The sequence below is a fragment of the Bos indicus genome, chromosome 26, assembly GCF_029378745.1.
Source record: "Bos indicus isolate NIAB-ARS_2022 breed Sahiwal x Tharparkar chromosome 26, NIAB-ARS_B.indTharparkar_mat_pri_1.0, whole genome shotgun sequence".
NCBI classification, from domain to species: domain Eukaryota; kingdom Metazoa; phylum Chordata; class Mammalia; order Artiodactyla; family Bovidae; genus Bos; species Bos indicus.
The window spans coordinates 17,569,331-17,584,241 of NC_091785.1; the positions used below are offsets into that span (position 1 = coordinate 17,569,331).

General features: G+C 45.7%; 1 protein-coding gene across 1 annotated transcript in view; it reads left to right on the top strand.

Annotated features, from left to right (window-relative positions):
* The window catches only part of DNTT (DNA nucleotidylexotransferase), a 32,707-nt gene extending 23,448 nt beyond the window's left edge, over positions 1–9,259 (top strand). Inside the window, exons 9-11 of the mRNA XM_019988567.2 lie at positions 1,296–1,541; positions 6,943–7,026; positions 8,888–9,259. Of these exons, the coding sequence (XP_019844126.2) occupies positions 1,296–1,541; positions 6,943–7,026; positions 8,888–8,974 (417 nt within the window). The 3' untranslated portion in view covers positions 8,975–9,259. The remainder of the gene's footprint in view (positions 1–1,295; positions 1,542–6,942; positions 7,027–8,887) is intronic.
* Positions 9,260–14,911: the final 5,652 nt, after the last annotated feature.

Genomic DNA, 14,911 nt, shown 5'->3' on the forward strand with positions numbered 1-14,911 from the left:
TGTTGAGTCCGGTTGAAACAATGTCTCTTGGGGGTGGGGGTGGATTGCAGAAGAAATGGAAATGTGTCTAATAATAATAGTACAGGGAACCAGGCCTGCTCCAAGTGTGGTCCCTGGATCAGAAGCATCAGCAACACCTGGGAATTTACCAGAAATGCACCACCCCGACCCCATCCCACCCCACCCCACCCCCGTGTGTGCTAAGTTGCTTTAGTCTCTCTGACTCTGCAACCCCCTGAACTGTAACCCACCAGGCTCCTCGGTCCATGGGGATTCTCCAGGCAAGAATACTGGAGTGGGTTGCCATGCCCCTTTCCAGGGGATCTTCCAGACCCAGGGATCAAACTTGCTTTCTTTGTGTGTCCTGCACTGGTGGGTGTGTTCTTTACCAAGAGCACCACCTGGGAAGTTCCCCCACCCCCACCGCCCATGAATCACTCTGGGGACAGGGCCTCCAAAACTGTGCTGAAACAAACCTTTCAAATGCTCCTGATGATAATATTTGAGAACATCAGACCTAAAGAACCCAAGAACAAATCCTACATCCTAATGGCTGTGATTAGATTGTTTTAAGGCTATTTGTTCTTTTAGTTGCAACTCAGATTTAGCAGTTAATTGCGTATTTCTGCTTCTCCCTACCCCACATCTGCCCTGTGTGGTGAGAAATTCCCACGGAGCAGATAAATTGGAGGATGGCAGATCGCTGGGTGTGACCTTCTGACTAGGCAGCGTTTGGTGATGTACCACTAATTTTGTCCCTGTCTCCAAGGGAGGCAGAGTAACAATCCCAAAGTGCTTGCTAGAAAGAGTGAGTCATCAGGCCCCAAAGCAGGCTGAGCCTCCAGCCACAATCCTCTGGGCCCAAGTCGACCTACTATGGTCGACTAGGATAATATGGAGGGACACTAAGTCAAAACAACTGCATACAAGGTCTCGGGTTTTTGTTCAAGGTTGGTTTGTACTTAAGGGAGTGAGGCAAGTTTCTGAGCACTGTCTGCGATCAGGTGTTCAGGGAGTGGATCTTCTGGCAGCTTTGCCATGAAGTGGCCTTGGCGTGGCCCCTCTAATCGTTAAATTCCTCTGCTGTAGAAGGAGGGTAATGCACCCACTCCTTGCCTTCCCCTGCTAGAGTCACCAAGTGGGCTCACAATGCAAGGACAGACGTACCCATATTCTCAAATGTGCAAAGCTTTCTTTAAGAGCATTTGTTAAGAGCCCAATATAAAGTCTCTGACCCTCTGTCTCAGGGACTCTTCATCAGGGACTCTTCCTGACGTCTTTTTGTTTATTTTCAGGGATTACTTTTATATTATGACCTTGTGGAGTCAACATTTGAAAAGTTCAAGTTGCCAAGCAGGCAGGTGGATACTTTAGATCATTTTCAAAAATGCTTTCTGATTTTAAAATTGCACCATCAGAGAGTAGACAGTAGCAAGTCCAACCAGCAGGAAGGAAAGACCTGGAAGGCCATCCGTGTGGACCTGGTTATGTGCCCCTACGAAAACCGTGCGTTTGCCCTGCTAGGCTGGACTGGCTCCCGGGTAAGTGCAGCCTTCATCCCTGGGGTGGCCTTAGCTTTCATAAGAGGTAGACTAGGTCTACCTGGGGCCAGGGGAGAGACAATGGCGGGGGTGGTGGTGGCGAGAGGATGGACAGGGAAGGAGGAGATGGTGGGCAGGAGAGAAGAAAGTGCCCAGAAATCTCTGAATCAGGGCATTCCACTTGCGCACGGTCAACTGAGACAGATGCCTTTAGAATAGGTATTTTCAAAATGTAATACCCTGACCAGCAGCATCAGCCTTACCTGCTTACCAGGTTAGACATGTGAACACTCCACCCCACCCCAGACCTACTGACTCAGGCACTCTGGGGGTGGAGCCTAGCAATTTGTGTTTGAAAGAACCCTGCAGGTATGAGAACCACTGAAGCAGAGAAAGCAGCCTGGTGACTAAGGGCACAGGTTTGACTCATGCCAGACCTGGTCACAAGCCCTTGCTCTGCCTCTGACCAGCTAGGTGATCTTCGTCAAGTTCCCCATAGCCTTTAAGACTCAGTTTTCCATCTGGAATGTTAGGGCAAAGACAGCGCTACCCCCCTGGGTTGCAGGGATCCAGTGAGATGAAGCTGGCAAAGCCCCTTGGGACCAGTGCTGGCCAAGCGGCAGTCCCCAGCTCCCATCGTGTGATATTCACAGACATGGTACCCGTGTTCTGTGCCATTAGCTTGTACTCTACCCTCCTACCAACACCCCACTCTGTTTTCCCATGTAGCTAGCTGTTGCTTTGAGTGGCACAACGCCATTAGAGGATTTTGTAGGATAAACGACTTAGAAATTCATTGTCCTTAATCTTGAATTTGGAGAAGGCAATGGCAAGCCACTCCAGTACTCTTGCCTAGAAAATCCCATGGATGGAGGAGCCTGGTAGGCTGCAGTCCATGGGGTCGCTAGGAGTCAGACACGACTAAGCGACTTCACTTTCACTTTTCACTTTCACACAATGGAGAAGGCAATGGCAACCCACTCCAGTGTTCTTGCCTGGAGAATCCCAGGGACAGCAGAGCCTGGTGGGCTGCCGTCTAAGGGGTCGCAGAGAGTCAGACACGACTGAAGCGACTTAGCAGCAGCAGCAGCAGCAACCTTGAATTAAATGTCAAGTGTGTTTGCCTTGGGCTGGAATTATTTCAGCGCACAATCTCGGCTAGAACTTCTTACCCTAATCAAAAATGTTGGCTGGCATCTTTCATTCATAAAAAGTAGGAAACCTGATGAAACAATACATACATCATATATGCAGCTTGGGAAATTTAATTTCGCCTTTTTACCCAAAGATTTCAGAGCCTGGGAAATGTCCTCAAGCCAATTAATCTGTTAATCTCACCCCAGTTTGGGTTCATTAATTTACCAGGTTGTCTCGTCTACTAAGCTGACAAAGCTTCCTTCATACCTTTGTGCACTAAAGATTTCCAGAGCTGAATATATCCGGAGGGATACATTAAGCTGAGATTTTTCTAGAGCCATCCAAGTATGGTACAATTTCTGGACTGGGTCCAGAGTTCATTAGTTTGTTGCTTGTTTTTTTTTTAAAAAGAAGCTTCTGTTTTCCTCTGAATCTTATTTCTTCAAACTCGAACTGTTTGCCAGCATGGCTTTATTGGCTGAGGTTCCTTCAAGAGTATTGTCCGTGTTTGCGTCAGATGCTGAGAGGAGGCACACTCTGCTTTGGAAACACATGAACGATGCTGCCCAGGTGCCCAGGCTAACCCAGCCTCTTTACTAGCCCAGATGGCTCCCTTTCACCAACTTTAAAAAGCAACTCCTCCTTAAAACACCTAATTGCCATTTCCCAGAAAATTGTCAGAAGAAACCTGCATATTTACAAAGGCTACACGTGTGAATCGCGCCCTCTCGAGTTTTGCGGCACAACTTGCACAGCTGCATGCAGCAGCAGTAGGCGAATCTCTGAAGTCTGTTGTGCCCGGCGAATGATACAGCCAGGCTTAGTGCCACTGCCCTTCTTTATCTGAAACAAAAGACAACTTCCTTACCCTTCCTATTTCACAGGTTGTTGAGAGAAACCAAAGAGCTTGTAAAGCAGAAGGCAGAAACATCCAGGGTAAAGAGTCTGGGATTCAGGAGTCTGAATCCTAGCTCTATCTTTGGCTGTGTGGCCTTGGGTAAATTGCTGAGGCTCTCTGGGCTTCCTTTCTTCATTTGAAAAATGGAGCTAATAACAGTACCAACCTCATGGGATTGTCATGAGAACTGAATGAGACAGTGCCTTCATCTTAACACAATTCTGAGGCTAATTGTATATGTAGTACTGTTCTTTTAGAGATAATGTTAGACTCTTTTAGAAGTTGTTAAGTACTAGTGATAATAGAGCAAATCAGAAATTAATATAAAGCAAGAAATCAGCGCTGCGCCCAGCACAGGGTAAGCACTCTGTAAACATTAACTAGGATATCATCGCCTGGATTATAGCTGTGGCCATTTGAACTGGTCGCTTGCCCCCTGAGTGATCCTGTCATCATAAGTCAGACCATCACTCCCCTGCTCAAAACCTGGCAGGGGTTCCCCATTCAACTCACAGTAAAAGCCTTCCGGTGGTCACAAGGCCCTGCGTGCTCTTCTCACCCACTCATCTCTCTGGACTCCTCCCACTGCTCTCCCTACCCGGGCCAGGCTCACCCCTCCCTAAGGCCTATGTTCTAGCTGTTCCCTCTGCATGGAGTGTCCTTCCTGAGTCCACCTGGCTAACTCCTTCACCTTGGGCAAGTCTCTCCTCAGATCCTGTCTCCTTCATGAGGCCTGCCCTGTACCCAGCATTACCTGTTAACACATCATGTACTTTTGGTCAGTTCAGTCACTCAGTCATGGCCGACTCTATGACTCCATGAACTGCAGCATACCAGGCTTCCCTTTCCATCACCAACTCCCAGAGCTTGCTCAAACTCATGTCCATCATGTACTTTACTTATGCTGTTACCGTGTCTTATCTGTGTCCCCTGCTTGAATCCAAGCCCCACCAGGGCAGACATCATTGTTTTCTTCACTGTTATATTCCAAGCACCCAGAACACACCTGGTACACAGTAGGTGCTCAATAAGTGTTGATTTAATCAATATTATTACTCTCCAAATTGAAGACATCATGATAATTCCTAACAATCCAAACAAAAATGCTTCAGGGGGTTTGGCAGAGGAGTCCAGGAATAGGTCTCTCAGCACACAGAACTGAGGATCCCGGGGCAGCCTTTCACTGCTCCAGTTACCCAGTCCTCTCCAGCCTCCCCATGCCCAGTGTGAGCAGCCATTGCCCTAAGTGCTGGGGGAACTTGAAGCCCTGGGCTGTGGAGGCCATGTGCTAAGCAGCACCCCCATACTTTCACAGACCAGCAGCTACTACACCCAGAATCTGCTTCACCCTGACTCTTCCACAGCCCTAGCTCCGCCCCCCACCCCACTGCCTTGTAAAGGACTTCGGGTTGGAAAGTCTGTCTTCACACATCCAAGTCAGGAAGGGCAGGTCCCAGTCTTTGCCAGCTTTCCCATACTCACCACTTCAGTTCAGTTTTCAGTCACTCGGTCTGTCTGACTCTTTGAGACCCCGATGACTGCAGCACGCCAGGCCTCCCTGTCCATCACCAACTCCTGGAATTAACTCAAATCCATGTCCATCGAGTCGGTGATGCCATCAAACCATCTCATCCTCTGACGTCCCCTTCTCCTCCTACCCTCAGTCTTTCCCAGCATCAGGGTCTTTTCAAATGAGTCAGTTCTTCGCATCAGGTAAACAAAGTATTGGAGCTTCAGCTTCATCATCAGTCCTTCCAATGAACATTCAGGACTGATTTCCTTTAGGATGGACTGGTTGGATCTCCTTGCTGTCCAAGGGACTCTCAAGAGTCTTCTCCAACGCCACAGTTTAAAAGCATCAATTCTTCGGTGCTCAGCTCTCTTTATAGTCCAACTCTCACATCCATACATGACCACTGGAAAAACCATAGCCTTGACTAGATGGACCTTTGTTGGCAAAGTAATGTCTCTGCTTTTTAATATGCTGTCTAGGTTGGTAATAACTTTGCTTCCAAGGAGTAAGCATCTTTTAATTTCATGGCTACAGTCACCATCTGCAGTGATTTTGGAGTCCAAAAAATAAAGTCTGTCACTGTTTCCACTATTTCCCCATCTATTTGCCATGAAGTGAAAGGGACCAGATGCCATGATCTTAGTTTTCTGCACGTTGAGTTTTAAGACAAATTTTTCACTCTCCTCTTTCACTTTAGTACAATTATTCCATGGTGTTGTTGTTCAGTTGCCCAGTCGTGTCTGATTCTTTGCGACCCAATGGATTGTAGCATGCCATCCTCCATGTCCCTCACCATCTCCCAAAGTTTGCCCAAGTTCATGTTCAATGATTCCAAGTTTGCTCCCTAATCCTACATGTAAAGGACATTTCTAGATCTATGCTTCTCTCAGGAAAATTAATCTCAACAACTCCATTCATTGTCGTTCTTTTCCCAAGGTTTTCCTGTCATCCATCTAAGGCTTCAAGTTTTTCTCCCTGGAGCCTCAGAGCCCATGCTGATCATAGGAGATGCTACTCTGAAGCAGCTGGCCCAGACCATCAGTTTTATAGAAGTTCACATGAGAGGATGTTATAGCCAGAGGACCTTACTCACACACTTCCTCCACCCTCCTATTTGACCAACCAAGATTCAGAGAGGTTGGGTGACTTGCCGAAAGATACAGAGCCAGATAGGGACAAAATCCAGGCTGGAACCTGGTCTCCTGACTCCTCATCCTCTTTTACAGTAGTTGTATTCCAAATAGAAAACAACACCAAACTATTATTTATGTAGTGTTTACTCTGGATCAGGAATTATTCTGGACACAATCCTCATAATACCTGTTTATTCACTGAGCAACATTTACTGTACATCATCTGTGTGCCAGGCATCATTAGGAAGGAATATGGTTGTGAACAGAACAAATCAGGTTCCTGTTTTCATGGAGCTTACAATCCAATGCTTACGTGTGAGCATGGAGCTTTGTCATGGTGGAATGTTGCCCTGGTGGGGCGGAAATTCACTTGGAGAGTGTTTAGTGGAGATAGATATTTCATTGTTGTTGTTGTTTAGTTGTTAAGTTGTGTCCGACTCTTTTACGACCCCATGGACTGTGGCCTGCCAGGCTCCTGTCTCCATGGGGTTTTCCAGGCAAGAATACTGGAGTGGGTTGCCATTTCCTTCTCCAGGGGATCTTTCCAACCTAGGGATCAAACCCACATTTCCAGCATTGACAGGTAGATTCTTTACCACTGATCCACCAGGGAAGCCCTAAGATGTTTCATTATAGGGATTTAAATATCTTTAAACAGATAATACTGAAGACATTCTAGACTTGATAGTGATTTATTTTAATGATCTCTTTCTTATCCAGCAGTTTGAGAGAGACATCCGGCGCTATGCCACACACGAGCGGAAGATGATGCTGGATAACCACGCTTTATATGACAAGACCAAGGTAGGGAGCGCTGTCTCCCTGAGATGGGCCACTTTAATCCTCATCCCCAAGTCTGGCTCCCTGAGCACTTTTCCTGAACTGATTCTAGTTTCCAGGTTCAGCTTCCTTTGCCCCAGGTGTCCCGTTCCCACAGATCACAGGTGAGGGCAGCTGGAAAGATCCTGACAGGAACACAACCCCCACAGGGCCCACAATGCACCTTGGAGGTTTTGAGCCCAATGATGCTGAGCTAGTTGGGTCTCCAGAACCAGGCCAGCAATGAATTTGAATTGAGCTTGGTATATCCTTGGTGTTTGCATTGTGTAACTCCAAAGCAAACCAAAGATCCCCCCAAATCACAAATGTCACTCAAGTATCCCTCAAATGCAGTGGCAAGTAGAATTCTGAGTGACCACATGGGTCATTAATGAGAGTCAGCTGCAAGAAGGAGAGCAACAGAGCTGTCCTGAGAGGGAGATGTGCGGTCAGCTGGACTCACACATCATAGAGGCTCGCTTGGTGTGCTGTTCCTACAGTGTCATGATCCAAACGCTGCTTCAGCAAAATGATTGCTGCATGAATTAGGAAGAGTTATTATAAATATTCAACTGCACTTACAGTGATCAAGGACACTGTAGGAAGCTCTGAGTAGGAAGAAGATACAAAATAAGTAGAAGTAATGGTTTTTATCCTCTAGGAGTTTAGTCTAAATGAAGTGTATTTAGTTAGAGCCCATCTCACAAAAAATCAGAAACCCAATACAAAATGGCAGTGGCAAAAAAAAAAAAATTTGGCTTATGTACTGTGGCATCCGGGGTAACATGGACTTCAGGTGTGGTGGACTTCAAGCACCTGTATCTAGGTGCTCATGCAATTTTCCCTCAGTGTCCGTGTCACTCTCAGGCAGGTTTTCCTGTGAATCCTATCCTTCTAGCTTAGCTATGCCAACAGAAAAGAACTTCTTTCCTAATAGTTCCAGCAAGCCCTAGCTAATGCTCACAGGCCAGACCTGGGCCATGTAGCCATCCTTGAACCCCTTTCCATGGCTCTGATTGATCAGGCTTGTGTCATGTGCCCCTCCTTGGAGGTGACCCTCAGAGACTGAGAATAGGGAGGTGTGGTTTTCCAAAGAGAAATCAAGGTGCTGCTGTCATAAGAGAGGGCTGTGGATGCTGGCAAGAAAGCCTCAGTTATGTAGCATATGAGTGGAGGCATCGTCACCTAACATGATCTAGGAAACTTACAAACTGACATGTAACAAATAGTTCAAAGTAAGAGAGTGCCTCCTATGTGCCCAACGTTGTGCTATAGACAAGAAGCACTGGAGGGGAAGTGCTGCTCGATGTAACAGACCGTGGGGTTGGGAGCCTGGTGGGAGTGGGGCAGGGTGGAAGGCCAGGAGGAGAATCCGGCATCTCCAAGCATCCCATGATCGCCCTTCCTCCTTACCAATGGCAGCAGTATGTAATTCTGGCTGCACGTGAGAATTTCCCAGACCCCTTAAACAGATGAATAACAAGAACTCTCTGGATCTTCTGATTTCCTTGGGCTGGGTTACAGCTCCGTTTTCAACATTCTTTTAAAAGGCTCCTTCAGGTAGTTCCAATGAACACTACAGACCAATAGGAAAAGTATCAAATGCTTCTAGTTGAATATATAAGGCTGTCATAATTTTACCTTAATTCATTAAGTTTTTTGGGGGTGAAAATATAAAAATTACAGAAGTCAGGTAAAATGAATTTTTATCCTCAGAATCAGGGAACTGTGTTTTGGCAGTAATTCATTCTGACAAGACAATTTTACAAGTAACGTTTTTACTATGTCAGCTCGGAGATACTTAACAAAAATATCATAGTGCACATATGTCTTCTTATGCTTTCAGAGGGTATTTCTCAAAGCGGAAAGTGAAGAAGAAATCTTTGCACATCTGGGATTGGACTACATTGAACCATGGGAAAGAAATGCTTAGGAGAAAGCTGTCAACTTTTTTTTTTCTGTTCTTTTTTTCAGGTTAGACAAATTATGCTTCATATTATCATGAAAGATACCTTAGTCAAGTTTGGGATTCTTTACATTTTACCAAGATGTAGATTGCTTCTAGAAATAAGTAGTTTTGGAAACGTGATCAGGCACCCCCTGGGTTATGCTCTGGCAAGCCATTTGTAGGACTGATGTGTAGAACTCGCAATGCATTTTCCATAGAAACAGTGTTGGAATTGGTGGCTCATTTCCAGGGAAGTTCATCAAAGCCCACTTTGCCCACAGTGTAGCTGAAATACTGTATACTTCCAATAAAAATAGGAAAAAACAAGATGGCTGAGTCTTTTTATTCTCCCACATATTTTAAAATATTCTTAAGCAAAAATGTAACAAAATGAAAGAATAACGATGTAAGGTTTACCTTGAGAGGAGGAACAGGTTTCATTAGAAGGTCAGAGATTGTAAGGGGGGTTTCTGGAGGAGAGGGACTGACTCTCAGCTGAGGTCAAAGCCTGCTTCTCAAAGCAGCTGTGCCCCTACGCGTCCTGGCAGGAGGCCACGTGCGGAATGTATTCTCACTGCCTTCACACAGAAGGAAGCACAATCTCCCAAATGGCCATCTCTGAGTCTTTCCAAGGAGCTGATCTCTCTTGCCCTCTTCACCTTATGGTACCCATGGGAAGGGAGGCAGCCTTTGGAACTGCAAGGTTGCAGACCCATTCGGAATGCCGGCCTCCTCTAGGAGGGCATCGACTCTGTGACTGGAAAGGACCCTAAAGGCCATCTGTTCCAGCTGCTTCTGTGTCCCCAGCCTGCTAGAGGACTGGGAAGCCTCCCCGTGGTCCCAGCCCCTTCCTTCTAGCTCCCTCAGAAGAGAGGATGGCGAGATTCGGGACCCCCTAGAGAAGCATGATCCCCTGCCCTGGGCACAGGCAAAGAGCCTCCTTCCCTTCCTGGTGCTGGAGCCTGGGGGTGGGGTGTGTATCAGCTAGTATTGCCCCCAAAGCAAACTATCCCCAAACTCAGTTGCGTAACACAGAACAGCTCTGCATGCGAGCTGGGTGTTTGGCTGAGCTAGGCAGGCTTCTGCTTCTCTGATTCATCCTCCTCCTGCCCCTGGGACCCTTGGGGTAACCCAGCCCTCTCCTTCTCACCATGCCAGCCGAGACACGGGAGCAAGCAAACCCCAGTGGGCAAGTGCTTTTCAAGTTGTGCAACTGTTGTCACCATTCGTTTCCAGAAATGCCTCACCACCCTAAACGGAAACTCTGTGTTCATTAAACAATAACTCCCCAATTCCCCTTCCCCTGGGCCCCTGGTAACCTCAGTTCTAATTTCTTTCTGTATGAATTTGCCTCTTCTGGGTACCTCATGTAAGTGAATCATGCAGTACCTGTTTTGTTTCTGGCTTATTTTGCTTAGCATAATGTTTTCAAGGTTCATCTAGGTGTAGCCATCATCCCTTTGGTGGTGGTTTAGTCACTAAGCCGTGTCCTACTCTATGTGACCCCATTGACTGTATCCCCCCAGGCTCCTCTCTCCATAGGATTTTTCCAGGCAAGAATACTGGGGCGGGTTGCCATTTCCTTCTCCAGGGGATCTTCCTGGTCCAGGGATGGAACCTGGATCTCCTGCACAGAGAAGGCAGATTCTTTACTGACCAAGCTACCACGGAAGCCTATCATCCCTTTAGAAGGCCAAGTAATAGTCCATTGTATATCTAATATGCCACATTTTATTTATTCACTCATCAGTTGATGGGCATTTGGGTTCTTTCCACCTTTTGGCTATTGTGAATCGTGCCCTGTGAACACTGCTATACAGTATCTCTTTAAGACCCTGCTTGCTTTTAAATATAAACCTAGAAGGGGAGTTGCTGGATCACAGGGTAAATCTATACTTTACGGAGGAACCACTTACTCTTTTCTGTAGTGGCTGCACCATTTTGCCTTTCTACCAGCGGTATACAAGGTTTCTAGTTTCTCCACATCCTTGCCAAGATTTATTTTCTCTTTTGGTTTTCTGTTGTTTTTTGATTTGCTTGTTTTTGATGAGAGTGATTCTAGAGGATGTGAAGTGGCAGATGAAGACTTTTTGCCTCTCCTGATGGTTCAGGTTGAACACAGTTGTACACTGGACCAGGCTTCGGGTATATACACCTGGGGTTTCTGGCAAAGGTGAGCTGGGGAAATGGGGGTGGGGTGGGGAGTGGACGCAGCCACTCCCCCTGAGAAAGGGCTCATGGTCTGATCACATGGCAGGTCATGTTCATCAGCCTCAACTCCCCAAATCTACCAGGTTTTCTTGTAGTCTCTTCCACTGCCCCAGTATTGCCCACATATGATATTTGAGATCATTTAGGTAGCATGTAGATTAATATCTATATGACCTATTTATTATATATTCATTGAGTGCCTACTAGGTAACTCATTCATCTAGACATAGGACATGGATAGAACTTAAAAACCTCTCTGATTATAAGTATGGGACTTATATTCTAGAAAGCTATTTATTTTCATATGTGTTACAAAAATAATGCTTTTCCATTTATGGTAGTGGCAGAAAGCTTCCCTTTTGAGTACACGTAAGTAAAAAAAGAAAATCAGTGTAAGGGAAAACATGTAATAAATATTACCAGTGGGATGGGGACATGGCAAGAACTGGGAGAGAGGAGAGAGGAGCACAGGAAGGAGGAGCTGATGCCTGGGAAATGTGCAGGTGGGCTGCTTGCTTTAACACACCAACTGCCCTGTGCTGAGGCTCTCAAGGTCCTCATCATACAAAAGCCCCAGGAGGTCCATGAGGGAGGAGTTACCCCGTGAGAACAGCAAAAAATTCTAAGGGGTTTCTTGAGCTAATTTTCTTAGTTGGAAAGGCTTGTTAAGAATTCCACAAATTCTTAAAGCTACACAGGAATTTTTGCTTTTGATCAGAATTTTATCAATCAGGGTGTCAACTACTAATTGGAACTCAGCCTTCCCCAGTGCCTCCTGCTTTGGGAGCAGAGCACCCTCTGGTGGCAGAAAAAAAGAACCGTCAACAGCAAGTATTACTACAATAAAAACACAAGTCAGAAGCCCAAGATTATTGAGCAGGAACTCGGAAACATCCTAGTCTACCCTTCTTGCTGTGCAGGTGACGAACAAAGGTCTGGAAAGAAGACTTGGCCTGCCCAACGTCACACAGTTAATGCCAGAGTTTCTGTTGATTCAGCAGAAAATATGCACATAGACCAGGCTTCCTAATTACTAGCTGTGTGACCTTGAACAAGTTACCTAACCTCTCTGATCCTCGATTTCCTCTTTTGTGAAATCAAGATGGTAATGGTTCCTCCCTTTGCCTCTGCTGGAGGATAGGTGAGCTAACACTGTAAAGTGCTTCATCTGTGATCCCTTGGACTCGGAAGGACATCTAGTGGCTCAGCGGGGAGACACAGGTTCAATCCCTGGGTGGGGAAGATCCCCTGGAGAAGGAAACGGCAACCCACTCCAGTATTCTTGCCTGGGAAATCCCATGGACAGAGGAGGCTGGCGGGCTACAGTCCACAGGGTTGCAAAAGAGACAGAGCTGGACACGACCAGGCCACTAGATGACAACAGCAGCAACAACAAAGAGCAAGTTACTTCCCTTGGAAAGTGACCTGTCTGTACACTGCCAGGACTTCACATGCGGTGGTTTGTACCAGTAAGTACCAAGCCCCTGAAGCCAGAACAGGAGGTAGTAAAGATTAGGACCAGTGTGCTGGTTCTTGGACTCCCAGACCTGAGACTGTCTGGATCTGGCCGGGACCAGCTACACCAGCTGAAACTCTCTACGCACGAGCCTGACGGTGATAGGGGCAAGGGCTCTGTCCCATGACTTTGGTAGTTTCTTGGAAGTCAAAGGCTACTTTACAAGGACTTTCGGGTACTCCCTGACCTTCATCTCTTAGGGACAGATGGGAGCCATAGTGGGAGTCAATTTTATCTGTTTTGAATGCACTTTTTATCAATTAATTCACACTATCATGTTTTAAACCTTTCCTTGCAATGTGTATATCAAAGGACCCAGAACAGTACAGAAACCTGTCTCCATCATCAATTAAATTCATTATTCTTAACTCTTTTTGCAAAGTTAAATCATCTCTGAAACCAATTTGCTTTACAATCTCGAGGACCAATAAAATTATCTTTGTAGAGTTTCAGTTTTCTCATCTGTAAAACAGGCATGAGTAACACCCACACTACATTACCTCCTGGATTTGGTGTAAAAAATCAAACAAAATAATGCATGAAAAGTGCTTTGAAAACTAAAAAGTGCTATAAATGTAATAGGGATTAGTCTTTTTCATATAATCTGGGCGTAGTTCAGGAACCTGAGGACTACTTCCCAGAAAAGCAGGCATATGATATAAGAACCCAAATCAGTCTCTCATGGACTGGTGTTGTAAATCCAAGGACAAAAATATTCTATTCTTTAGAGAAACCCAGCTCCTATACTGTAGCTGGAAATGAAAAAGACTCTTCATGGCCTTTTGAACAGAACTGCAATGCATTTTACATCCTACATGTCGCTGGTATGTAGAGTATAACATTCTCACAAGAAACAAGTCCAAAAATGTGTTTAGCCTTCTCTAACCCAGGAGCAGGAAGCAGAATGACGTGAGGTTACTTTTACCATCTCTACCTTCTTGCTGCAAAATTAATGATGAAGATGATAATGGACAGGATGCCCCTTGGAGGCTGACGGAGTTTCCAACATGACGCATCTAGTGTGAAGTACACTAAAACCCACACTCAGCCTTCTTGTCTATAATTCTTATGAGGTATTCTTAACAAACAATCTCCATGACTTTCATGTAAACAGGCATCTATATAGGAAAGTTTAATTTTTTTCACTCCGTTTTCCTTTTTCTATAAAACTAAAAAGGCACAACCATTACTAATTTCAAGTCAGTTTGTATTAAAAGTGTGGCAACAAGTCACTTAAGAAAGGTTGAATTTGATATCTTTGTCACTAACCTTCAGCTGTAATTATCACTGTTTATATTTAACTGTTGGTAGGGGTATTGCAGATTGCTTTGAGAATCTGAAGAGATTAATGGAATCTCATCCCATGAGTGATGATTATTCATATAAAATTTGCATACAACTTCAGGGAATTCATATCTTCTTAAACCTAGGTTTAAAGGAATTCTAATTTTGCCTCAAGTTTGGATAATTCACCCATCATTCCTTCAGGTAAAGTGCTTCTACAGTGTGCGTGGTTTGGGGAGGTTTTCGGGTCCTCAGTTCAGGATGACACTGAAAGCTCTTGAGAGTGGATTTCATTCCACCTTTTAGGCACCAAGTATGTGAATCTATTTTTGTGTAATTCCAACTTCTCCAGAGGAAGACTGTGCTTGTCCTAGAAAGGACACCAACCACATTCCCATATCCTCTTGTTCTCCTGGCAAAATGCAGACTGAAAAAAGAGAGGTCGGGATTTCCCTGGTGGTCTAGTGGTTAAGACTCTGAGCTCCCAACCCAAGAGGTTTGGGTTCGATCCCTGATCAGGGAACTTAGATCCTGCATGCCACAACCAAGAGCTTGCCCTAAGCAATGAAGATCCTAACCCCGTCTGCTGCTAAGTCGCTTCAGTCGTGTCCGACTCTGTGCGACCCCATAGATGGCAGCCCACCAGGCTCTGCCGTCCCTGGGATTCTCCAGGCAAGAACACTGGAGTGGGTTTGTCAGGGAATGTTTAACAGTAGGATTACTGTGTGCTGTTTCCTATCTCTCTTGAGCCCTCTGTTCCTGATCAGTTCCTGTCAGGAGAGAGAGGAGTGGCAAGCCAGTCCCAGGACTGAGATCATAGAGATGGGATGCTTGCATAGGATTCCCTTCATTAGCCTTTCCATACGGTGAAAGGGACTATCTACGACCCTCTTTTGATATGGATTGCCTTT